The following is a 26,180-nucleotide window of genomic DNA, read 5'->3' on the forward strand; positions in this document are numbered from 1 at the left end:
CCAAGACAAAGTCATTGTGAACTGTTATTAAAAGTTGTTTAATTCGGGTTGAATAGCTGCATTCAATTGAAATGAATCACTACAATCTTTTTTGAAATGAATCACTACAATTTTTTTTTCAGTATTATTTACTAAAACATTAGTTACTAAAATAATTTGATTTATGCTTTAAAAAACTGATCAATCATTTACTTTTAGCTCACTTGCTTGGAAAATGAATGTCTGAATATTTTGATATGCTTTCAGATAAATGAATGTTTTATGTTATAGATACATAAAGGGATTCTTAAAAAATAAATGCAAAGGACTACATATTTTTTCATTACTCAACAATATGTAAAGCTAGTTTCAAGGCTAGGGCATGGCATTTTTGTTCATTGGCCCATTTTTTGTTTTTAATCACAGTTTTGGATTAATCTCAATGTTTTATATTAAGAACATTGATCAGAAAGTCAGGATATCTAGGTCCTATTCTTAGCACTGCCACAAATTGTATAACTTTGGATAAACCACCTAATCTCTTTAGGCTTTAATTTCTTCATGTATAAGTGAGAGGGGATTAGGTTTAAAGATCTTTATGGTCCTGAATAGTTCTAAATCATATCTTGTGAATTTATGTCTTTTGTTTTTGGAAAAATGTAGATTTTTAAAAAGTACGAAAATGACCATCTCCTGCTTGTATGTTTTCCACTGTGGCACTATCCTTTGTTCTGGTTATCCTCCGAACATGAACCTTGACTGTCCAGCCTTTCTGGTTACATCTTGGTTAGTCATACTGATTTCAGTTACCCTTTTTGTTTCTGGATTTCTTTGTACTCTTAAAACGCAGACACCAAAAGGATCCACTATCTACAAAGGCCTCTCAATACTGTGTAATTCTTGTATATTTTCTCTTTTTCCTCCCAAGGGAGATAGACTTATCTTCTGAATTAAAATTCTGTACCCTTCTGCTCTGTTCTTTGGGAGGATAGTGTGATGCTCAGAACACAGCATTGGGGTTCAGAAGATTTGAGCCCTGAGCCCTGACTCTACCACTTACTAGGCTGACACAGTTTTCTTAGGCTAGTCAGTTAACCTCTCTAAGCCTCAGTTTCTTTTGCTTAATATGTATGTCCTTACTCCTTCACCAGGAGGCTGTAAGGATCAAGCAATGTAATAGATCTGAGAATGTTTTCTAAAATATAAAGGTTTATATTCTTATTGTAGTTGTTTCTACTCCAGTATAACATGCATTCTAAATCAATTAAGTTGATATTTATTGAGTACCTACTGTGAGGAGAATCAATAATGAGTGAAAGTTCAGCTAGATTATCTCTAAAACTTATTGCTGTATATCTTATCTTTATTATGTGGGCTGTTATGTGTTTTAAAGGCCATTCATAGACTTAGGCACGCTTGTTCCATATTATGCCACTAGCGTGTAATTATTATTTGTAAATACATTAACTTGATCATTTTCTATAATTTAGCAACCATTTTTCTATTATATTTTTTGAGATGACTCCAACTCTGCTTACCTTAGTGTCGTTTGCTAATTTAGTGAAGTTACTTTGATTTTTATCTTCTGGTTCATTAGTAAAGATTATTAGATTAATTTTTATCCAAAATTTATCCTTGTAAGATACTTCTTAAAATATACCTCAAGGTTGGCTTTAAAACTTTATGTGTGACTCTAGCCATGAGTGGTCATCCAAAATGTTTCTGGTTTATTACTGAGAATCATTTAGGGTCAAAATCAGAAACTTCTTCTGAAGCACAGACTAAACTTACTGCTTACCCTCATTCTTTAGGCCTGTCAGTCCATCATAGAAGGAAATCACTTCATATTACCTCCTTACTTGTTTGTCACCTTGGTCTCTTTGGAACTTCATGAGATGAGAAATACCTGATTGTGAGATTGGTTTTAAGGCCTTACTTGCTGGCAGAGTTAAGTTTATCCATCTCTAATTATTAGTCATTCACCCCTCCCCACCACCGTTTTTTTTTTTTTTTTTTTTTTTTTTTTTTTTTTTTTTTTTTTTTTTTTTTTTTTAAGATTAGACACAAATATTTACCCTTCCTCTGTTTTGCAGGAACTTCCTTTGGCCTCTGTGTGTTATTAGCCAAGATAATCTGGCTATAGCAGTGAAGTTACTTGCATGGATGTGGAATTATGTAGTTCTGTTGATGTTGAAGTGGAAAACTAAACCTTTTTCTCAGTATTCAGTTAAATATTAACCATTTGGTATTTAGGAAGGGATCTGCTTTAATCTTAAGTTTATAAGTTATTTTTATTTAACCAGAATTTCTGACATTTGTAGGGTAGATAGTGAACCTCCTACATTATGTGTTTGCCGAAAAGCATGTGGTTTAGTGGAAGAGTGAGTACTTGTTAACACAGTGTCTTACCTAGATAAGGTACTCTTCTACTGGTTGAATGAATGCACTTTTACCGTGATGTAATTGAAAATATGAAACTGTTTCTCCCCTTCTTTTTTGTATTAGAACTAGTGGCTCCTCCATTGCAAATAATTTATAGAATGCATCATTATTTCATCATTATATTTATTGTTTGTTAGATAACATTCACATTTTTCAAAGAGGAAGTATGCATTGGTTTGCGAGGTTCTAAGTTGCAGAAATAGATCTTTTTTTTTTTTTGTCTCTAGGTAAGGTAGATGTGAGATACAGAAGGAATTTGTAAAAACATATTGAGGTCATATTGACATCAGAATTTACCTTTGTTTCCTCATGTGTTATTACAATTCGTATAGTAATTTTAACATAAAAGTAATATCTGATTATTATAAAAACTAGAAGATACAGAAAAGCATTAATTAAAAAATCCTTAATCCTGCCTTCTAGCAATATGATCTTTTGGTCTGTCTTTCTAAATAGATTTGTTTAACTCTCTTAGCCATATTGGTAGTTTTCAGTATTTTACATCTTAAATACGGTTGATTCATTAAAGAACCAAAGTGCCACTGTGGTAGAAACAGCCCACTTTCTATAACGACATTTTTATTTTTATACACATTACGTTAGTGCCTGAACAATTATTTAAAAAAATGCTTCACACTTATTGCACATTATGTCTGAGCACTCCTGGTGATACTTGACACACTAGTTGAGAATCACTGGGTAGAACAGTCAAAATTTATGAGCAAGTTTGCAAGTCTCCATATGGGCCTTAGATCTTGTTAAACTAGTTTAGATTGCTTTAGATATGGATTAGTATTTGTGCAGATCACTAATTTTGATTTGAATAGAGTTCCCAGTTGTAATTTTAATGTAATTCGTTGTCTGAAAGAATTAAATCCAGGAATATTTTTCCATTTTATGTAATTTTTGTAACATATGATACTTCTCAAGGAATTTTTTTCCAATTCCCAAGCACATGTCAGTTTTCCATGACTACTTTATTATCTCTAAATTTGGTCAGTGATGATATTTTAGTTCTACCTACAAAATAGTTTTTTGCTTTTACCACCTCTTCCACCTTGAAGTAACTGCCTATTTCAGGTTTTTATTTCTATTCAGTGTATTGTAGAAGTTGCCTGACTGCCTATATTATTTTCCTTTCCTTCTGTAGTATTTTCTTCTCACTTATGAGGCTTCTTATCTCCTTCTCTCTTTTTATGGCAGGTTTCAGCAATTTATTTTAGAAAATTTAAAATGTACATATACATAGGAAATGAACTTTATTGTATGGAAATAACCACTCTGATCATTATGGTATCTAGTCTTACAGTTTGTTTTCTGTGTATGTATGCATATGTATAAATTTTAAATTGGATAAGTCTGGGCATTCTTTAACCTTTGTAAAAAACTTAATATTTTATGAACATGTTTCCATGTCTGTCTACTTTTATTTCTTTTTTTTTGCTCTATATAATGGATTTTTTATGATATTTGTCTTCGTCCTGGACATTTAGTTCTTTAGGTCCTCCCTCCTTTTCATCCATTTGTCTTTTTTGCTATTATAACCAATTTTGCAATATTTTTGTAGCTAAATTGTTTGGACAGTTCCATGGTTATTTCATAGGATAGTAGAACAATGGTTCTAAAATACAGCTCTGATTTTGTCATCCATGTTGTACATATTTCATCTCTGTTGTGACCAGTCTGAACTTTTCATCCTAAAAACTCTGGCTGGCTCCTTCCAACATTTCTGACCGTTTCTCCCTTTCTTTTCTCACATCCTCCAGCTACACCAAACCTTACATGTGGTTTCTAAAATTGTCTTACTCATGCATGTCAGTTTGCCCTCTTTTCTTATCTCCCTGGTAAATATTTCTTCAGCTTTCTAGCCTGAACTTTCATGTGAAGTTCCCAGTCTCCCTAGGCAGAGTTAGGTGGTTACACCTTTGCATCTTGTGTACTCTTCTGTCGGAATGCCAATAGAATATTTCCAAAATTTTAGAAATTTAGTCTCTTTTGCTAGCCTGTGAATTCCTCAATAGCAGGGTTGTTATTCTAGTCGTTTCTCCCTTTCCAGCACCTAACTCATAGTAGGTGCTTAGTAAATGTTTGGATAAATCTGAGATCTGGGGAGAAGCAAATCTTTAACATGGCATAATAAAATTAAATATACATTTTTAAACTCATTTCAAAATACTACAAAGAAAAATTACTTGATTGAAAAATATTTATGGAGAGCATAGGAAGCAGTGATTTTAAAAATAAATATCATGAGTGATTAAGAAAATGTATAACTGAAGAATTTATGATTGCATTTAATGTTGAAACTATAGTTTTATTAACCTTTAGAGAATTCAAGTGAAATGAAAGCTTTTTTTTTGCTTAAGTTTTTATGTATGCAAGAATATTTAAATGTGGTATATCAACAAATATAGACACAGTGTTTAAAATTTTTGTCATGTGACAGTATCATTATGGCTTCAGTTTTTAAAATTTAACATCTGAATAGATTTAAGAAAAGCTGGATTAATTAAAGAATATTAGAACTGTAAACAACCGTTGGGAAGGTAGGACGTTTGGAGTTTTAGAAGACTAAAATCATATTCTGATAGAAAACGTTCATTGGCACCATAATTAAGGAAGGAATCCTGGGTTATAGGATAATTGATCTGTTTTAATAGTTATCTCTTTATGTCTGTCTTTTGAGATTTTGGCTTAATCATTCAAAATGATGGATACTTTCTTTGGTTCTATAGTTCTTCAGTCTGAGTCTCCAGATTCTTTCTCATTGTATATTTAAATGTTAGGCAGTTTAAATATTTTGTAATTTCCTTTGTATTGGACTGACCTAAAGTATGCTACAAGTAATAATTCTTGTCCATAAATGCAACTTTTTCGTGCCAGTAGATTCTTAAGTTCTTGAAGTTTGCTATGCTCACCATTGTCTTAACACTTAGTATTGCGTTTGGTACTGCAGTATGACAGGTTTTACTTATTGGTATTTTAACTTTATATTTTTTCGCTTTTTTTCTTTTTAAAGGTAATGTGGCTTTAGATAATCTCCAGATAAAAGAAAATGCTCTGGTAAGTTTTTAAACTTTGTTGATTACTCATTTAATTTGGTAAGTGCTTAGAAACCCTTGGTTACTAGGTTATCCGGTACCAGGTACAAGATAAAGTGGTTGAATCACTCAGAGAAGGATTACTTGTTTAACTGTTTGTTGCAGGAAAATCTGAGATTAATTATTTAGAAATTATTTTTCTTGATGATCAAAATAGTATCTCTTGGAAATGGAATGTTTTCCTTGACTTAATTTGACTGTAGCTTTGTACTAGACATTTGTCTTACTGAAAAAGTTTTCTTCAGAATTATCTTTACATATTTTTCAGGTAAATAAGGGCTTGATTTTAATAATTTATCTAATGAATAATTGTATTTTTGGAAATATACCAACAGTCCAACCTTATAATATTATGGTAATATTAGGAGGTAAACAGATATTTTTGGACTCTAGCTCCAGAAAATAATTTGTGTCATTTACTATTGAGCTGAAAACAAAACAACTCTTCCCGTTGACCCTACCCCCAAGCCCTGTTAAGCTTTAGCCAATATTTTAGACTTAATTTGAGTTTATGAAATCACTTAAGAATGAGTTTATTCCTTAAGTAATAGGTCATATTTCTAATTAACCTACAGTATGTTTTAAAACTCTCCCTTTGACTTCTGGTTGGATTGCTGCATGACGAACTGTATCATTAGAGAGAGCATTATACACAAAATGAGCATTGTACAGGGAAGCCAATTTTGAATATTGAAGATCCTAGGAGTAGAACTTTGTCACAAGGAGTAACATTTCTTTTTGTTATAGTGAAAAAAGTTTGGAATAGTGGGAAAGGCATGGACCTTGTAGTCTGGTAGATCTGAGTTTGAGAGCTAGCTCTGCCTTTTACCAGCTATGTGATTTTGGCAAATTTCTCTGTTTTATTTGAACATTAGTTTAATCATCTTTAAGTGGAGTTAATAATACAAACAATATAATATCTCTGCTTCTGTGGCTTGAATAAAATAAAAAGTAGAGCCTGGCAAGTAGTGGGTGTTCAAAATATTTAAATTTTCTTTCTCTCCCTGTATGTAGTTAAACTACAACTTTTTAATTTTATCCAGAAATTTAGAATTTAAGATTCTGTTGCTAGAGATTGGAATAAAGCTTATTTTTCTCTATTTATGAAAATATTTTAGAAGGAAATCAGTATAAAGTTGTGACGGGATATATATCTAACATATATGTAGAAAACAAATTGTTTAAACTGTGTTAACCTAATTTAAACTTTGGTTATAATTAAATATAATAAAGTATTTTGTAATTTATATTTTCCATCAGTTCAAACCACAATTAAACCTATTGGCGAGGTTTTACTTTGATGTAGGTTCTTTGCACTTACTTTGTGTGAAAAAATTACTTCATAGAGATCAATATGAGCATGAGACTATACTTTTAGAAGTTTATAGTTTGTATCCTGTATAATATGCAGATCCTTGAATTAACACCTCCTCCTCCCTGGGGCAGAGCTGCTCCTTTATCATCAGTGAGAATTTATTTTTTTGCTCTAAAAAGTTTTTATCAAAAGCTATTAATATTTCGAATGCTTGTGTAATCAGATGATAAATAATGTATTGGGAACCTACCTTTTAAGAGTGTTTCATTTATTCATTTACTAAACATTTTATTTGAGAGAGAATTGTTGTTTAGTTATTGTTTTTAACTTATTTACATGAAAAGAATTTTCCTTTTCCTATTATTTCATATAAACAGTGTGTCTATCTTTTATTTAAAAAATTCATGGAATTTCCATCCAGCTTGGTTTGGTTTATTAAAACAACCAGTTTACCTAATTATTTTCTTCAACTACAGACTCTTTTCTGTTATTCTTTTTTATAATTTTGCTTCTCTTGTGAATTCTTTCTTCAGAGTCAAAGTTTAAGTTAATATAAACTCTTTTTCATCCATAAAACGTAATCCTTTATGAGTTACTCAAATACAGAAAATTTGTTTCATGTTTTTCCTTAGAGAAGATTGTGTGTTTAAATGATGTTTCAAGGGTGATTTCGGGGGACTTAATAATTTAAGATGTCTTTTAAATTTTTTCTTCCTTCTGAAGAGTGAATTGGATGTTCCTTTTAAAGTCAAGGCTGGCCAAATTGGTAAGTACTTCATTCTTCATTTGAGTTATTTTTAGTCCTTTTAATTTTTATTTTTTCTGTTGTATTTAATCTAAAATATCTGTTTTAGCTTGAACAAAAATATGATGTTTTTGACTTGTGTTGATTAGAGCTTTTAGAGTTCTAAACCTAATGTATATTATATATATTACCTATATACTTCACCGTTTTTGACAGAAGGGTAGAGAATTACCCTCTAAAATGGAAGGATATTGAACTGCAATGATATTTTCAGGCTTTGGTTACACCACACAAAATGTATCTTAATTTTCATAATTGATATCCAAATTTTCTGTGCCTTTTCTTTCTATGTGAAAGTAGTATAATTTGAAAGCTGTAGTAAATAAAATTTAAGTGTAGCTTATTTCCCTCATGTTTTGTTCAACCATTTCACTTGATATATTATGCAGCAATGTTGTATGGAGGATATGTTTTGGTAAGTAGAGAGTCCTTCTTTGCAGCTAAACTCTTACACTAAGATCATCCATAACTAAGCATACATCTTTGTTGAAGAAATTTTTCAGTAGGAATTTTAATCTGCAGAGTCCTCTCAGCAAGTCCATACTACCTGATTTTTACTTTTTTAATATAAATTGCAACCTTAGGTGGTTTTACTTAAAAATTTTTACTTATGCCACCATCCTTTCTTCCACCTCCAACACCCTGCTACTTCACCACATCGCTTTCTTTTTTCATTATTTCATATTCAGGGAAGGCATTGTCTTTCACTATTTATCGTCTCTTAGAAATTACTTGACTACTTCTGTTTGAATCTACCTTATATCACCTATATATGTTCCTTTTACTATAAAGTAACATTTTCATGTTTTTGTCTTTTGAAACAGAAGATACTCCTTAGAGTGAAAGCATCCCTAGGGCACCCATCATCCATTTCTGTCTGTTTCATAGCCTTGCGCTGTGTAAGGTGGTGATGTTTAGTAGTGTTCTAGAAATATTGTTGTGGCCCTACATGCTTAATTGAAATCCTAGAGTGAAGTTATAGCTATTCTTTTACCTCCGAGATATGTATGCATGCATGCTCTGTATGAGACTACACAAGAACCTGTCGGAAAGGCAAAGATGAATATATTTTTCTCCTCAAGGAAGTTACAGAGATATGAAATTAGGATATAGTATTGAAATCACATTTCCAGGGTACTGGATGACTTATATTTGACTACAGAAATTTTATATTATTCTTTATATTATTACAACTAGGTTTATATTTTAGAATGGAATTTCTAATGGTTCAGAATTTGTTTTTTTTGCTTTTAAAGTATAATAAGAACGTAATGGTTTTTTTTAGGATTACTCATTGAATTATGAGAGACCCTTTATATATTAGGATGCAAAACATTTTCTTTATATCTTTTTTTTTTTTAGTCAATGTAGCATTTATATTAGTAACTAAATTTATGTTAGGTTAAAATATTACATCTAACCCAGTAGAATCAGTGTGGCTAACTAAGTAAGCTCAAGAATGTTTGCTTTTTTTTAAGAGCTAGACATATTTGTGGGTGCTTCTGGATTTTCCTTTTACTTAAAAATTAATTTAAAAAATCCTGACCTATAAAAAAGAGGCAGTAATATAACTAACTGGATTCCAGTGGAATGCAGAATAATGAAGGATGGGAAGATAATGGGTTAGGATAAATGGAGAGAAGAAAAGGTTCAGGGAACAGACAATTCCTTTTTGATATGCTAATTAAGGGGCATTTCTCACTTTTTTAGTCTATTGCTCACTAAGAAGGCAATCAAATCAATTTTTGGGGGGAGTTTCTGAGATTCTTATAAATATAACTATCCGTTATAAATAAAGTTGGTACTCATTGTAAAATCATCAGACTTAGGAATGATCCATAGGTCTACCTCTAGACTCCTTGATATGGAAGCCATTTAAGAAACTCATTAGGTTTACAAGCTGAAGAAAAATAAAATTTAAATGGAGAAGTAATTTGAGATTTTAACCCCAGAAATAGATTCCCAGGAAGAACTGGCTTGCTTAAATAGCCATCCAGGTGAATCAAACTATCTTCCCTTACACTACGTTATTTTGTTTCTCCTTTAGCTTGTTATACTGTTTAACAATTCTTTGAACTTTGAGCATCTTTATTTAAAAGTGCCAGTGATTCTGGTGGTGTAAGTAGCTCAGTGATTTACATACTAGCATGATTTAGTTGAATCAGATTTATTTCTCTGAAGAGGCTTGATCAGCAACACTGAGAGAATTATAGCTTTTATAGGGTTATTATTTTTTAAATTGTGATGAGAGAAAGCATTTTGTTTGGGAACATGGAAAACTTTAGGGGTTAGAAAAGGTCTGGATAGAATTGCTCTAGTACTGTTGAGGGCAGATTGGGATGTTGGCTGCCTGGAGACCTGGAAAGAGGGTAGACTAGAGATTGGGAAGAGTGAAGAAATGTGGAACGATACCAAAGCCAGATTTTGGCATTACAAAATTTAGCTCAGAATATGCTCTTTTTGTCTCCTCTCTCCTGCTCTGCATAGCCTTTTCCCATAAAACCCCAAACTTGGCTTAGTGACAATTAGGACCATAGTTCATCTATATTATGAGTGAAAAAGTTTTTGCCGACTAGTCTCTGAAGGATCTGATACCATTGTTTCTAAGGGAGAAAATGTATTCTGTCTTTAGAGTGATGTGTAAATAGAAATTTGAAATATACCTTGTCTGAACTGCCTGTGTATAAGAATACTAATCATAAAACAGCATACCTTTCTTTAAGAGCTGGCTTCTTCTAATGTAGCAACTGGCATATTGTCAAAGTTCTGTTCCTTTGGAACTCTTCTTTGTGCTGCTGCTTCAATTCCTGGGATCTTGTACAGGTATTATTTTACAATTGATCTGTAGAGATATAGTTGTTAGTGTGTATAAAACAGCATGTGCAGCATTCTGACCATCAGCTAACTGTTTGGTGAGGAAGAGTACCAGTTCTGGTTCCAGTATCCTCACTGATGACTTGGATGGAATTAGGCTATTAATTTAACCTCTCTGGGACTGAGTTTCCTTTTTTAAAAATTGAAATAATAGCTACTCCGTTTTTCTTACAGTTTGAGAATATTAAATAAAATATAGTTATCCAAAAATTTGAAAAGTATAAAGCACAATGTGAATAGTTACTTCTAATAGTAATATAATATGGTAAAGATCTTTGTAAATTTTAGTGTTGGAGTTTTTTTTTTCTTAGTGGTCTACTACGGTATGTATACAGGGTTTTTCTTAATAGAAAGTGAGAAATATCTATCTTCTTGAGCAGCCATATAAGAATTTAAGGTTGAAATTATGTTTCTTCAGATAAATTAACTTTGAAGATTCCTTGGAAGAACCTTTATGGAGAAGCAGTTGTTGCAACTCTAGAGGGATTATACCTGCTTGTTGTTCCTGGAGCAAGTATGTTATGTTAGGTTGTAAGCGTTCAGTAATATCACAGTGAAGTTAAACTGTTACCTGAGTTAACTATTTTAATATGGTCAATAACATAGAAGATAATTTAAATAAACTAATTATATACATATATGCACATACATATACATTTTATATAGATACTCACATATATTGCCACATTTGTATATAAAATATTTTAATGTTATTGTTGGAAAGAATAATTTCAACCATTTGTTAAATATATTCTGTTCTGTATGAATAATTATTTTGAAACTAAGCCTTCCTGTTAAGTTGATATGCAGTAGGCAGATTTTTTTTAGGGGAATGAAATGAAGTAAGTTTTTAAGAATGTACTGATGTGCTAATCTACAGATTTCAGGATTGGAAATCCCCCTCCCTCACCCTGCATTTTGTTGCTTCTGATTTTGAGTTAATTTTCTCTCAAAAATGTGTGTAAAATAGGTAATTTTTTCATTATAAATTATAGTATTTTAATTTCTAATGAATGTTTTAAAGCAGTGATGCTTATTTAAGTAATACCTTTCATTACCAATGTTTTTTTAGTTATAAGAACAATATAATGTTAAGAAAAATTTGACTATTTTAGGGAAAAATTATATTTTCTCACCCATAAAACAAACACAATTTTTATTTTTATATTTTGAGTCTTTATTACCTTCTATTTTTCACCTTACATTTTTGATGTGTTTCAGTTTTCGTGGTGATAGTGACAATTTTGAAAGGCTGTGTGATTCCATTGTGGGTTGCTTACTGTTTTTTACTATTATAGTGAGCATTATAAGTACTTCCTTCTTGTAGATATCTTTTTTATTCTTTGGTGTTATTTCCTTAGGAGATACGTTATCAGAAATGAGATTTCTAGATAAAAAGGATTTATATATTTCATTATTGTTGATATATATTCTTGAATTACTTTCAAATTTTTTTTTATCAATCTGCATTGATACTAGCTGATATTGGATTAAACTTTTATTTGTTACTCAAAATTTTACCATAGATATAATAACTGGAAATTTTTTGATGTATTTTCTGCCATCCCTCTGTTTCCTCCCTTTACTTTTCTGTTCATCTTTTTCATCCTCTTGAACATCCATTCATATCTTCCTTTCATATCTTCCTTTCTCCCTTTTAATTCCTTTCTTCCCTTCTTTCCTTTTTGATGTAAGCTTTGTAAATAAATAGGAATCATTTATGTTTAAACTTTTTGTAAAACTAATCTAAAGATTATATCTGTTTTTTGACTTACAAAAAATGAATCACATTACCTACACATACACAGTCATGAGGCTGAACTTTTCCTATTTGTTTATGTATTGTTTGCATTTCTTTATTTGTGAATTAACAAATACCTATCTATTTTAGGTATTAAATATGATGCTGAAAAAGAAGAAAAATCCTTGCAAGATATTAAACAGAAGGAGCTATCCCGAATTGAAGAAGCCCTTCAAAAAGCAGCAGAAAAAGGTACAATAAGTTTATGTTTTAGGTAAACTTAGACTTACCTATATTTTAGATATATTTAATGCACTCTAAAGAGGAAACTTTCATAAACCTTCATTAGCTGTTCCAAAGAAAGAATCTTCTTTTAAAATCATCTCTAAATGTTGATTATAAATATTTTAATGTCTTACATTTAGGAATCATTGCCTTTTTCTGTGATTGTTTTATCTTACTGCTAAGGCATTTCTCTTCGTTCTCTCATAAAAGTTAAGGCAAATGTTAAGTTAGGAATGATACAAATATTTAAATAGATTTCTTTTCCTAGCTTAAGCTGTTGACATTTAATATAATCAATAAGATCAATGATTCTAATTCTCTTTGCCCCAGGGTTTTTCTCTTATACAGAATTATTGATTTTTTTTTTTTTACACAAAATTACTAAAATACAGAGGCAGTCTTAATGGAAGAAATAAAAAAAGCTGAAACATTTTTTCCCTTTCTCTTTTCATACATAAGCATGTTTTGTCTTTCTGCTAAGTTTAAGAGTCTGCATTTTTATGAAAAGTTTTCTTTATTTTTTATTACTTTTTTGTGCCAAATAAAGCAAAGTGGGAATGTTTTTTTGTTTTATGACAATTCAGTGTGAATGTTTCTTTTTATTCACTTTTGGTTAATTAGTGTATGTGGAAATAGTATAAAAATGAGGAGAAAGACTTGAACACTAGAGTTCATTTTTCTTGATACAGTTCAGATTAAATATATTTTCTTAACACACGTATGTAATTATACATATTCATCAATAGGTATATCGACATATACTTAGATAAATATTCGAGTGTTTCTAGTGAACTGTAAGAAAAATTATGGTATTATCTCTCTTGCTTTAGTAGCTAGCAGCTTAATTGGTAAAATGATACCTGCTCTACATTTTTTATTGAGTGCCTATGAGATTTTGCCTTCTGAGTGTTCAGTGCTTAGGAATCTTATGTTTTTGAGTGTGGCAGAGGGGCTATTAAGGATGATTTAATGTATCTGTAGGGGATGAACATCTGTAGTGTTAAGTTTGTGTAGATAGAACTGTGAGGCTCACGTAATATAATAATTACCTTGTAGCTTCTTAGATGATAAAATTTAGGTTTTATTGGGATAGAACTAAAATTCAGAAAGTAAAACTCAGTTTTAACACTATGTTATGTTAGATTTGTTGGAAAAATGTTCGAGTACGTAAAAGATGAATTTAATAATTGGGAAATATGTCAATAAAAACTGGTTTTCCTTCATTGTTAAGGAATACATTAATTATCTTGAGTGCATATAAATATTTTTTCTAGTTTGTATGAATATGGGTCACATCTTCTATAATATTATTCATGCGAGTGATAAAAAATAACCTGGCCCTTGAGATGCTTTACATTTTACCATTATTAATAGTTATTACTTAATTACCATACTTTATTTTTCAGACATTATTTTCCCACTTCTTGATTTTAAAAGCACAAAAGCACCATCAAACATGTATAGACTCAGGTGAGAAGAGGAAGTGGTTCAATTCTAAGTAGCAAATGATAAAAATGAAAGTCCTTATGCTGATCTGCTTTTAAAAAGTATTTTTACTTAATTGGTTTCATTTGATAAATAGAATGCTGCCCACTATGATGTAGGAGAAAAAGAAAATTGAAATAATCATTTTTAGAGAATTTGCATAATTGTAAAAATAAGCTCCTTGATATTTTCCTCTTATTTCTTAGTTGTGAGTTTATTTTCCTAGAAAGGTTATTATTATAAAGGAAAAGATTCAATTCCTAGTGAGTCCAAAAGATTCTCAAATACTATAGATTCAGTATTTAAAATGTTAATTTTATCAAAGCGATATATACACCATAATGAAATAGTTTTGCCAAAAAGATTTATGATGACAAACGTCAGGTCCTTGTTCCACCTTTCTCTACCCTTTAGACCTACTCCTTAGAAGGAATCATCATTTTAGAAATATTAACATTTTGTCATTATTTAATTTATTAATGTAAGGCATTAACTAGGATTTCTCGTTAGTGGTAGACGAGGAGTTTGCCTCTTTTACCATCATCTCTTTTCACCCTGAATTCCCTTCTCTGTCTCCTCATATTATGGTTATATCATAATTTTTGGTTATATCATAATTTTTGGCCAATTGCTAGTCAAAGTTTATGAGAATAAAATTATTGTTTGCTTCATAGGTCAAATGGTGTACTATGATTATATTTATTAGGCAACGTTTTATTTTTCTTGAACTTGTAAATATTTCTTTTTTTATTTGCTTAGTCTTTTATGTTAACTTTTCTTTTCATGTGTTATTTGAAATCTATCTATGACTGTCAATGTTATTTTCCAATTGCCCAAATTCATCTGTTGGTCCCCTCCCCTATACCTCTTATTCTCATGGAGATGTCCCATTGCACTGGTTGTTTTTTTAGTCCTGCTACACAGTTGTCATCCTGGAACTGATCTTCATCACTCTTCTGTATTTAATTTATTGTTTCCTTGGTCCTTTGCCTTTGGTTCTTTGTTAGTTTTTTCTTTTGTTTTGTTGGAACATATTTAAAAGCTTTTAAGAAAGAATGCACTGGATATAATTTTAAAAATCCTTTCAAGTCTGAAAGTCTTTGTATTTTACTTCCACACTTGTTTGATTGGGCTGAGATAGAATTCTAGGTTTAAAATTAGAATTTTGAAGGTAGTATCTTTTAGCTTGCAGGTACTTTTGAGAAGACTGATGCCAATCTGCTTGACACATTGTTGGAAACACAAAAATTAGAAAATTCCTGTCAACGACTTTACATTTTAGCTGGGAAAATAAGTTGTGCATAATGGTAAACAGGAGAAAGTGTTGAGTTCCATCAAAGAGGTACAGATAGAGGGTTAAGGGAGTTCAGAATGGACATGTGTTTAGCTATAGAAATCAGGGCAGACACTGAAGGATTTTTTTGAGCTGGGTCTGAAGGACGAATATGCAGAATATGCAGAAAGGAGAGAGGACATTCTAGGTAAAAGGGACATGAAGGTGGTAAAGTATAGAGCATGTATGGGGAGTAGCTAAGCATTGGGAATTTGATAGTAGTTAGATGTAAGTTGGAAAGCTATGGTTAGGTCTATTTTAAGAGAGTTGAATGTCATAATGATGACTGATAGCAGCTAACATTTATTTAGCATTTACTGGTTGCCAGTCACTCTTCAAAATGCTTTATAGCAGCAGTCCCTTTTTGGCAGCAGAGACTGGTTCTCCTATGAGAATCTAATGCCAGACGATGTGAGCTGCAGCTGAAGTGGTGATGCTAGCACTGGGGAGCCACTGCAAGTACAGATGAAGCTTCACTTGCTCGCTAGTCACCTCCTGCTGTGCAGCCCTGTTGGACTGGTACTGGTCTGTGGCCTGGGGGTTGGAGACCCCTGCTTTATAGGAATTGTTTCATGTAATAATCATAATTCTATGATATAAGGACTGTTACTCCCATTTAACAGTTGAGAAAGCTGAAAGTTAAATAACTTGACCAGTGTAGTTCTAGGCCCTATGCTTTTAACTGTGAATAATGGACTTTAACTGAACTAGTGGGGGAGACAGTAACTTTTTTCTTTTCTCTTTTTAAAAATTCAGGGAGTTATGTGATCCAGGGAGAGCTCAGTTTTAAGAAGGTTAAACTTGTTGTGGTGTCTAGGCTGGATTTGGGGAGGGAAATGGAAGATGGTACTATCTAGCTATCATTAGCCAAAATGGATACAAAGGATTCATACGGTATACCTAAAGGGAACAGATCAGACTAAAGCAAATTGAGTTCATTTCAGCTGCTTCTAAAATTAGTGTAAATATCACAGGAATATTTCATTCTGAAAATGGGCAAAGTGGCAGTCAAAAGGGAACCAAATAGCAGACTTTTGCTCTGTTTGAAAATGTCAAATAATTCAATGAGCCATTAGCCGTAATCGATATTTGTCTGCCTTACTTAATTTGAAATTATTGTTATGATTTTAATTATTAAAAAGTTTTCATTTTAATATGATGAAAATAGTTCATATGTTGAAATAATGACAATGGTGTCACTAAATATTTCTTTAGAAATAAATTGTTTTGGTGTCACTAGATAATACTTGTTTTGTTACATGGTTTCTAATTCTTTGAATTAAGTTTAGACATATTTTAGATGTGAAATTAAAGATGTCTTTTAAATGCTTTGCATTTTGGTTATTGCTGCCATGCGGATGCAGGCGCACATTCAGGGGAGTTCATATGTGGCTTGGAAAACTTTGTTTACAAGGACATCAAGCCTGGTGGGTATGCGTGGTTAATTATATTCGGCTATGTTAAAAATTATATTCTTATCCATGCTTGTGCTTTTAATGGAGTCCATTTAATGATATACCATTCTTTTAAAAAATATGGAAATGTAATTAACGTTTCCCCCCATTACCATCATTTCCTTTCTCTTCCTTCCGCAGCCATTTTATTCATTCACTAAATATTTAGTGTCTTCTTGTGGCAAGCACTATGCCAGATGCCGAATGTTCATGGGGTAAAACAAATGTGATCCACTGTCCTTGTGAAGCTTAAAATTTGATCTGTAGATAATTTTCTGTTTTTAAATTTTTCCTGATCTTTTTTATGGAAGTATAACTGGCATACAACATTCTATTAGTTTCAGGTGTACGACATGATTTGACATTTGTGTGCATGATAATTATAGGCATCATCTGTTACCTTACAAAGTTTTAAAAAATTTATTTTTCTTGTGAAGAGAACTTTTAAGATTTACTTTCTTAACAACTTTCAAATTTGCCGTATAGTATTGTCGACTATAGTCACCATGTTGTACATTATATCCCTATGACTTATTTATTTTATATCTAAAAGTTTGTACCTCTTGATTCCCTTCACCCATTTCACACCCCTCCCAACCCCTTCCCCTCTGGCAACCAGCAATATGTTCTCTGTATCTGTGAGTTTTGTTTTTTTGTTTTCATTTTTTTAGACTCCACATATAAGTGAAATCATATTGTATTTGTTTTTCTTTGTCTGACTTCTTTCACTTAGCAAGATACCCACAAGGTCCATCCATGTCGAAAGTGGCAAGATATTCCTTTTTATGGCAGAGTAGTATCCCAGTGTATGTATATATTACATCTTCTTTACTCATTCATCCATTGATGGACATTTAGATTATTTCCATATCTTGGCTGTTGTAAATAATGTTAAAATGAACATAGGGATGTATATATATCTTCAAATTAGTGTTTTCATTTTTTTTCAGGTAATATTCTAGATCATCTCGTAGTTCTATTTTTAATTTCAAGGAACCTTCATACTGTTTGCTGTAATGGCTGCATCAATTTACCTTCCCACTAACTGTGCACAAAGGTTCTCCTTTCTCCACATCCTTGCCAACACTTGTTATTTCTTGTCCTTTTGGTAATAGCCATTCTGATAGGTGTGAGGTGATACCTCATTGTGATTTTGATTTGCATTTTCCTGATGATTAGTGATGCTGAGCACTTTTGCATATGCTTGTTGACCATCTGTATGTCTTTGGAAAAATGTCTATTCAGATCCTCTGCCCATTTTTTAATCAGATTGTTTATTTTTTGTTATTAAACTATGAGTTCTATATATATTTTGGATATTAATCCCTTATCAGATTCATGATTTGCAAATATCTCCTCCTATTTAGTAGCTTGCCTTTTTATTTTATTGATGGTTTCCTTTGCTGTGCAAAAGCTTTTTAATTTGATGTAATTCTATTTTATTTTTGCTCATGTCGCCATTGCTTTTCGAGTCAGATCCCCCCAAAATCACCAAAAAGTATCAAGGAGCTTACTACCTATGTTTTTTTCTAGGAGTTTTATGGTTTCTGTCTTACATTTAAGTCAATCTATTTTGAGTTAATTTTTCTATATAGTGTAAGATACTAGTCTAATTTCATTTTTTTTTTTTTTTACATGTGGAGATTGTCCTTTCTCCATTATGTTTCTTGCCTTCTTTGTTGTTAATTAATTGACCATATGTGTTTGGATTTATTTCTGGGTTCTCTGTTCTGTTCCATTGATCTATGTGTCTGTTTTTATGCCAATACCATACTGTTTTGGTTATTATAGCTTTGTCATAGTTATAAATCAGAGAACATGATACTTCATCTTCTATAAGATTGCTTTGGCTATTTGGGATCTTTTGTAGTTCCATACACATTTTAGTATTGTTTGTTATATTTCTGTGAAAAATGCATCAGAGTTTTGATAGGGATTGCGTGGAATCTGTAGATTGCTTTGGGTAATATGGACAGTTTTACAATGTTAATTCTTCCAATCCATGAGCATGGAATATCTTCTGTGTCTTATAGTTTTCAGTGTACAGGTCTTTCACCTCCTTGGTTAATTTTATTCCTAGATTTTTTATTTTCTTTGATGCAGTAGTAAATGGGATTGTTTTCTTAATTTCTCTATCTGGGGGTTCGTCTTTAGTGTATAAAAACAACAGTTTTTTTATGTATCGATTTTGTACATTGCAACTTTACTAAATTTGTTTATTAGTTTTAACCGTTTTTTGACAGAGTCTTTAGGGTTTTCTATCCATAAAAACATGTCCTCTGTAATTAGCAAATTTTACTTCTTCCTTTTCAGTATGGATGCCTTTTATTTTTTTGTCTTGCCTAATTGCTCTGGCTAGGACTTTCAATACTATGTTGAATAAACTGGCAAGAGTGGGCATCCTTGTCTTATTCCTGATCTTAAGGGAAAAGCTTTCAGCTTTTCATCATTGATTATGATATTAGCTGTAGGCTTGTCATATATGGCCTTTATTATGTTGAGGTATACCCAGTTTATTGAGAATTTTTTCATAAATAGATATGGAATTTTGTCAAATGTCTTTCCTGCATCTAAATGATCATATGATTTTTATTCTTGATTTTGTTAATGTGATGTAAGGTGTTGATCGATTTGTGGATATTGAACCATTGCTGCATGCCTGGAATAAATCCCACTTAATATATTGTTGAATTTGGTCTGTTAATATTTTGTTGAGGATTTTTGTGTCTATGTTCACCGAGGATATTGGTCTGTAATTTTCTCTCAGTGTTTCCCGTGTTTTTCAAAAAAGGTACATCAGTGTGGGTAAAAAACTAGACCTGGAGTATTAATGATTCTAGAATCAGAATAGTTAATTTTGTTGAAGATATCTTCATTCATTTGGCTAGAACTTAATATGTACTTTATGATCCTTTCTTTTTTTTACTTTCTGTCATCTTTTGTCTTCTGAAGCCACAGTTCTCAAAAAGTCAAAACTGTTTTCATAGTAATACTAAGACATGATTTGATTTTTCACTATGTTGACATTGGTGCTAATAGTGCAAAAGCAATGTGGGGTAAAATTTCTGGCTGTCTTATTAGCATGAATCAAGGCAGTAGCACCAAATTGCTAGTAGACGTTGTAGTGTCCACTACCATGCATTCACAATAAAAAGACAAAATAAAACTAAATTTAAAAAGCATCAGTTTTACTTATGAATGTCCTTGATGAAGTAGGAAAATTTTATTAAGCTTAAGCTCTTAAGTACACGTGTCTTTATTTCTTTTTCTTTTTTTTGTATCTAAAAATTATTGGAGTGACAGAGTACATGTGTCAATATTTCATGTGACAAAGAGGAAGTATACATAAGTACTTTCACACATGGAAGTAGGATAATTATCTCAAGGAAAAGTACTTGTGTAGTTATTTGTGGTATAGCAGCTGAACTAGTTGCTTTTTTCATGAAAAACTATTTTACTTGGAAGAATGACCGACAAGATATATTCAGTTTTGGGTGTTTGGTAGATACTTCAATAAAACAACTTCAAGGAAAACAACTGATAATGTTTGTTGTCATGATAAGGTTTGAGCTTTTGAGCAAAAATTCGAATTTTGGGAAACTCATACTGCCACCTTGAGCGTGACAGCTTCCCAGTACTTAAAGACATTTCTGATGAGATTGGTAGTGATATTAACAAATGTGATTTTTTGATATTAAATAATGAAATGATTCAAGATTTGGAAGATCAGTGAAGCAGTATTTCCATAATACCAATGCATGGTAACAAATCAGGTGTGTGTAAAAGTCCATTTAAAATGCAAAATAGACCAATTAATTTTAATTTGTATGAAAATTTTATTGATAGAGCTTCAGATTCTAAGATGAAACTAACTTTTAAGAAACTACCACTTGTTGAAATAAACTCATGATACTAATGCTGTTGTAAAAACAGCAAGAAAAAAAAGGAACTACACTTGCTTAGTTTGGGTGAAGTATCCATAACACACGAAAAGATATTTCTCCCTTTTACTATTAGGTGTAGTTAGTTCAGATTTTCTTCATGTGCATAATGTCTTCTATTAAGTCAGACATTAAACGGATTTGTAGGAATGTAAAACCATGTTATTCTTTTCACTAGAACTTTTTGTTTGGAAAATATAGTTATTTTTTATAAATCTGTGTTACCTATAATATCATGTAGTAATTTTGTTAATAAATATTTTTTAAAATTCTCAGTTTTGATTTTCAATATGCTGAAAATCTATACTTCTAATCTATACTGAGAAAAAGATCTTTAAGGTTCTAAAATTTTACATGTATTAAAATGGGGCCCTGAGACCAAAATATTTGAGAACCACTTTAGAGAGTGATTGAGAATCATACATTTATTATTCATCCGATCAAATAGAATCTTTCTCTGAAGAACTATGTAGCACTCAGATTAGATTTTGAAATTATTTGGAGAGGTTTGAATGTGGTACATTTAACATTGAAATGAAAGGCAGCACACGGTGCTAGAACAAATGTGAAATCAAAATATAATAGGAGGTCAAATAAGAAGAGTGAGTTATGGTAGAAGTAGAATCTAAACTCAGTCAACTGAACCTCTGTCTCTGAAGCTTTTCTAGCCAAGTGGGATGGTTTTAAGGGATACTCTAGCTTTCTTACCTGTTCCTTTCTAATGGTATTTCTTTGAGAACTTAGTCTTTTTCTAAATGTTTCATTTATGAATGAAAAAAATTCAGGGACCATCATTATGGCAAGAAGTACTGGTAATAACAAAGTCCAGATTCTGTTATATATTTATTAAATTTTTTTTTTCCGGAAACACAGGGTTTTAGTCTTGTAATCCAGAATTTGATTCTTAGCTTTTGTAATGGCAGGACAGTTTGCTTTAAAATATGAAGGAAGAACAAATAAAAATTTCAAGCTAAATTTTTTGTATATTCTCCCAAATATGTATAACATTAAGTGGGCATATATTTTATTATAATGTTCAGATGTGCATTTGTTTGTTCTTTTGAAGAGATATATGCTCTGTGCCTAGATATTAGGATAATTTCTGTCCTAATGAAGACTCCTGCCTGACGGCAAGACAGTTGTGCAAACACTTCAAATAAAGTGTCATCACTACTTAAGGGAAGTCTGGTGTAGGGGTAGATGGCTTGGAGCTGTTTGGAATAGTTAAAGAAGGCTCACAGAGGCAATAGTGCTGAGATTTGGCAGTAGGACCTGAGTTTTGGATGCCTCCTAGGAGTGCGCCTGGTGAAGAACTTCAGGAAGGGCAACCTAAATTCAGGGAACGACACATCTAGAGGTGTTCAGGCATTAGAAATTTTTGTTTTGTCTTGGAAAGTATAAGTAGTACTTCTGAAGTATTGAATGCAAGGATGAGTGTCAGGAGATGGAACAGGACAGGGAGATGGCAGGAGATGAACAGGACAGATCATGAAAGGACCTTTGTGTCATGCAGACACTATTTTATTTGGAAGGCTGCAGAGACTTTTGAGTAGGAGCTTAACAGGCTGTGAATAGTATTTTAGAAGATAACAGTCTGGAGGTAGTATAGAAGGACATTTCATGGTGGAATGTAGCCTAGAGGCAGGTGAGACTGCAGAGACTGCCTCAGGAGTACAGACTAGAGTTTATGTCTAGTCGAATGTAAAGATTTGTAATTTGGATTAGCTAGGTGTTGGTTAATGCCATAAAGTGGGGGAGTACCAAGTAAAAGACGAGGTTTTAAATAAATTATTAAGCCAGTTTCAATGTATAATTCAGTATACATTTTATGCTCTTTTATAGTCTTTATATCCTTAAGTCATTAAAGTATTTTTCTCATGAGATGTATCATCTAGAGGAAGTCATTGTCAGTAACCTACCCTTTCATTTCATGTGTGTTCCTTTGTCCCTACCACACATTTATTGAAACCTTTATCTTAAAGTTTTATATTCCATCATTATTACATTTCCAATATTTTGGGAACATTGAAATTAAAGTTAAACTTTCTGTTGTGAAAAGTCATAAGTATTATAAAGGGTATTATGTATGGATAGTTTACTCAATTTTTATATAATTGTATCTGCCAAGTTATTTTCTAGATTAAAGAAGGTAATTCTAGACTAAAGAAGGTTTGTGAATTTCTGTTTATACTGAAATAACAGGCCAACTTAGAATAAAGTAAGATGAATTGTGCCTAAATTTGCTGTCAGGAAGAATTCTCTTGTTTTCTTTTCTGTCCTCTAGTCTGCTAACTTGAATTTTATCCTTTTCTCACTAAAATGCTTCCACTGAGAAGGACGTAAGCGTAAAAAGCACAAAAAACATTTTAAGAAACCTTTTAAAGGTCTTGATCGCTCAAAAGGTAGGTAAAAGTAGTTTTTATGCCATGTGTTATTTATACACATTGCCACTTGATTTCTGTCTTCAAAGGTAAAATTAATGTTAGATTATAGTGTAATTTCAAAAGTAAGTTTTAAGTTGGAAATGCTTATTAAAATCTAAAATAAGTCTAAAATAAATCAAGGACGCTAGAAAAGACTGTAATTTCCATTGAGTGGTGACTTAGTTATCCTTTGGTCATTGATTTTGAGATGTGTGAGAATTTCAACTCTTGAGCTTGTATTTTTCTATTTTTTATAGATAAACCAAAAGAAGCCAAAAAGGATACATTTTTGGAAAAACTAGCAACTCAAGTGATTAAAAATGTACAAGTAAAAATCACAGACATTCACATTAAATATGAAGATGACGTAAGTAATTTTAGGTTACTGAGTTATGTTAGTAATTAAATATGTATTTTATATTAATTTTTGATTTGTCTATATGGGTTATCTGTACACAGTTTTAAATACAAGATTGATTTTTTTCTGATGAGTACACTACCATTTCTCCTTTCCTGTGTTAGGCTTTTTTTTATGGGGCATTTAGGAGTGTAAATATATTATAAAAGCACCATATGTGCTCCTTTGTAAAGCTAATATAAGAGATTTTTCAGATTGTCTTCTATATTTATTTTAAATTTTGTTTAATGCCTTGAGACTTATACTATTATAACCTTAAGGAACTAATTTTATTTTTATACTGACAGAAAAATTATTCTTAGAGGTGATGAAATAATCAATTATAATGGTAGTTGGTAGAGACGGGGCTAAAACCCTGGTCACTTGACTGCTAGTCCCATTCTCTTTATATTTTGTCAAGTTGGATTGAACACCAAAACTACTGGCATACATGTGCAACAATATATTTAAAAACTTCATTTATAATCCAAAGCTAAAAATTAGTCGATTAAGAACTTTTTACTGATTTTATTAATTGAATTAATTTTATTACTTAATGTAACAAATAGGTTGAACTAATATTGCTTCATTTTAAAGTTTGAAACATATGTAAGAAACTTTGAAGTTTTTCATTTACTTAAGAAATCGGAAATGTTATTCTGTCTCTTCTAAAACTGAGTTTTAGAACTTTGTTTTTAATTTGCTTTAAATTTGAATTGAATGAAGCAATACTGATATATATAGAATTTAGTTTTCTTTCCTGATAAGTTTCTTATGTAAATGTTTAGTAAGACACACTTGTAGTTTTTCAAGATATATTATCTCTATCTTATACTGACTTTTATTTTTGGTTTAATGTAGTCCTTAAACTGAATTTTGGTAACAAATAAATGTCTAAAAAAAACCTAACTCATCAATGCCCTTGTTTAAAACAAACTTAGCAAAATAAAATCTACTCAACATATCATGGAAGTGAGAGAATTATTCTTAAAACTAATGGCATAGCGATGAATTAGAACCTCAGTTTGAACTTAAACTAAGCTTTTTTATTGAGCAAATACAATTAGAAAGGTACATTATTCTCTCTTTAATGGTGAAATACAGAGATGCACAGGAGTGGGATAAGTAACATCATTTATATTGGTGCCAGTGACAAGATATATTGAAATAATCTAAAAGGAAGAGAATTAAAAAATACAAAGGGATCTTTGTTTTATCATTCATCTTTCAATGTTAATTTTTCAACCTTAATTATAGTATCTAGAAGGAAAATGAAAAATACAGTGTAGGTAGTGGGGGAAGGGAAAGGATGATAATTTATCATAAAGATGCTCATTGGATGATAGCAGTTTGTAGGTAGAACACTGGCAGCTGAGGACTTGTGTTTTATTAAAGTTCCTTCTAATGAGCTACAAATTATTTTGAGCTAGTTATCTGTAGGTGTAAAAAAGTGAGTATGGGAATAAAGGAAAATATATTGCCCCAATTATAATATAGCTGATATTAAAAATAAAGCTCACAAAGCTTTTTGTGCTTTTCAGCTAGACCAGAGCATGCATATTTCCTATTTGAGAAGGGTTTATGTGGCTAAACTCTGGAGTCTCTGTTGGATGATTTAGACCATTATGTTTTTTCTCCTCTCTCTAGTTTTTGTAGTTTTTCTCACAACCAAAAAACTGTATGACTTCTGGACATCTTTAAGATGTCTAAAACAAAAACATTGTGGTACAGTTTAAGCACTGTGTATAAATTTAACTTAGGTGTTGAAGATCAGAAATAGAACAAAAGTTTAACAAATTTTGGGTTAAGAGACTAGAGAAATTACATAGTAAGAGTTTTGGGCATTACCTAGCAAAGCATTTTTGCAGTGTCAAGGAAATTAAAGCTTAAAGAGACAGTTCACATTTCTTAAGTGTGAAAATAATTTAGTGGCAGTGTTATAACCTGTGACACCTTGTTTTATTTATCTATGAAGAACATCTTTAATCATACATGTAAAAAGACTGTCTCTTTTTAACTATCTAGACAATAATCTGTTTAGTTGTAATTAGTGAGTCTTCTCATTTCTAGTAAGAAAAGCGTTCCACTAGGAAAATATCATATTAGTGTCATGCGTATAAAATATAGATAATCCCAGCCATGTTATTTCCTTCTTCCCCTTTCTTTTCCACAAACCCATTTGGGTTGTGTGACTTATTCGTAATCCAATTGCCCTGTGTTGCCTATTGTAAAGAATAGAGCATGGATTCATTCTCACCATTCTCAGTATATTTTAATATCACCTTTTCTTTTTTGTAGATCACTGATCCAAAGCGGCCTCTTTCCTTTGGTGTCACACTGGGAGAACTTAGTCTATTGGTAATGTTGGACTTATTTTAAATATTTGTAGAACCTGTAAAATATTATTCCCAAGTCACAAGGTGAATTGTATAAAATCAACTATTGCTACAAATAGCTATTTTATTTTTATATATAGTCTTTCTACAGCTTTAATAGTTCAAAATTTTTAGTAATGCTATTATTATATTCTCTTTTAATTCATCTTTGAATTTCACAAATATAAAAATATTAATATCAAATATTTTGAAAGAATTAAAAGCTGTTT

The 26,180-nt window shown here is 31.4% G+C and overlaps 1 protein-coding gene across 1 annotated transcript in view; it reads left to right on the forward strand.

Annotated features, from left to right (window-relative positions):
- VPS13C (vacuolar protein sorting 13 homolog C) overlaps positions 1 to 26,180 on the forward strand; it is a 158,539-nt gene that overhangs the window by 8,385 nt on the left and 123,974 nt on the right. Inside the window, exons 3-8 of the mRNA XM_025038746.1 lie at positions 5,441 to 5,484; positions 7,561 to 7,603; positions 10,935 to 11,030; positions 12,408 to 12,509; positions 23,436 to 23,545; positions 25,874 to 25,933. Coding sequence (XP_024894514.1) covers positions 5,441 to 5,484; positions 7,561 to 7,603; positions 10,935 to 11,030; positions 12,408 to 12,509; positions 23,436 to 23,545; positions 25,874 to 25,933 — 455 coding nt within the window. The remainder of the gene's footprint in view (positions 1 to 5,440; positions 5,485 to 7,560; positions 7,604 to 10,934; positions 11,031 to 12,407; positions 12,510 to 23,435; positions 23,546 to 25,873; positions 25,934 to 26,180) is intronic.

The sequence above is a fragment of the Pteropus alecto genome, unplaced genomic scaffold (genome assembly GCF_000325575.1).
Source record: "Pteropus alecto unplaced genomic scaffold, ASM32557v1 scaffold86, whole genome shotgun sequence".
NCBI lineage: Eukaryota > Metazoa > Chordata > Mammalia > Chiroptera > Pteropodidae > Pteropus > Pteropus alecto.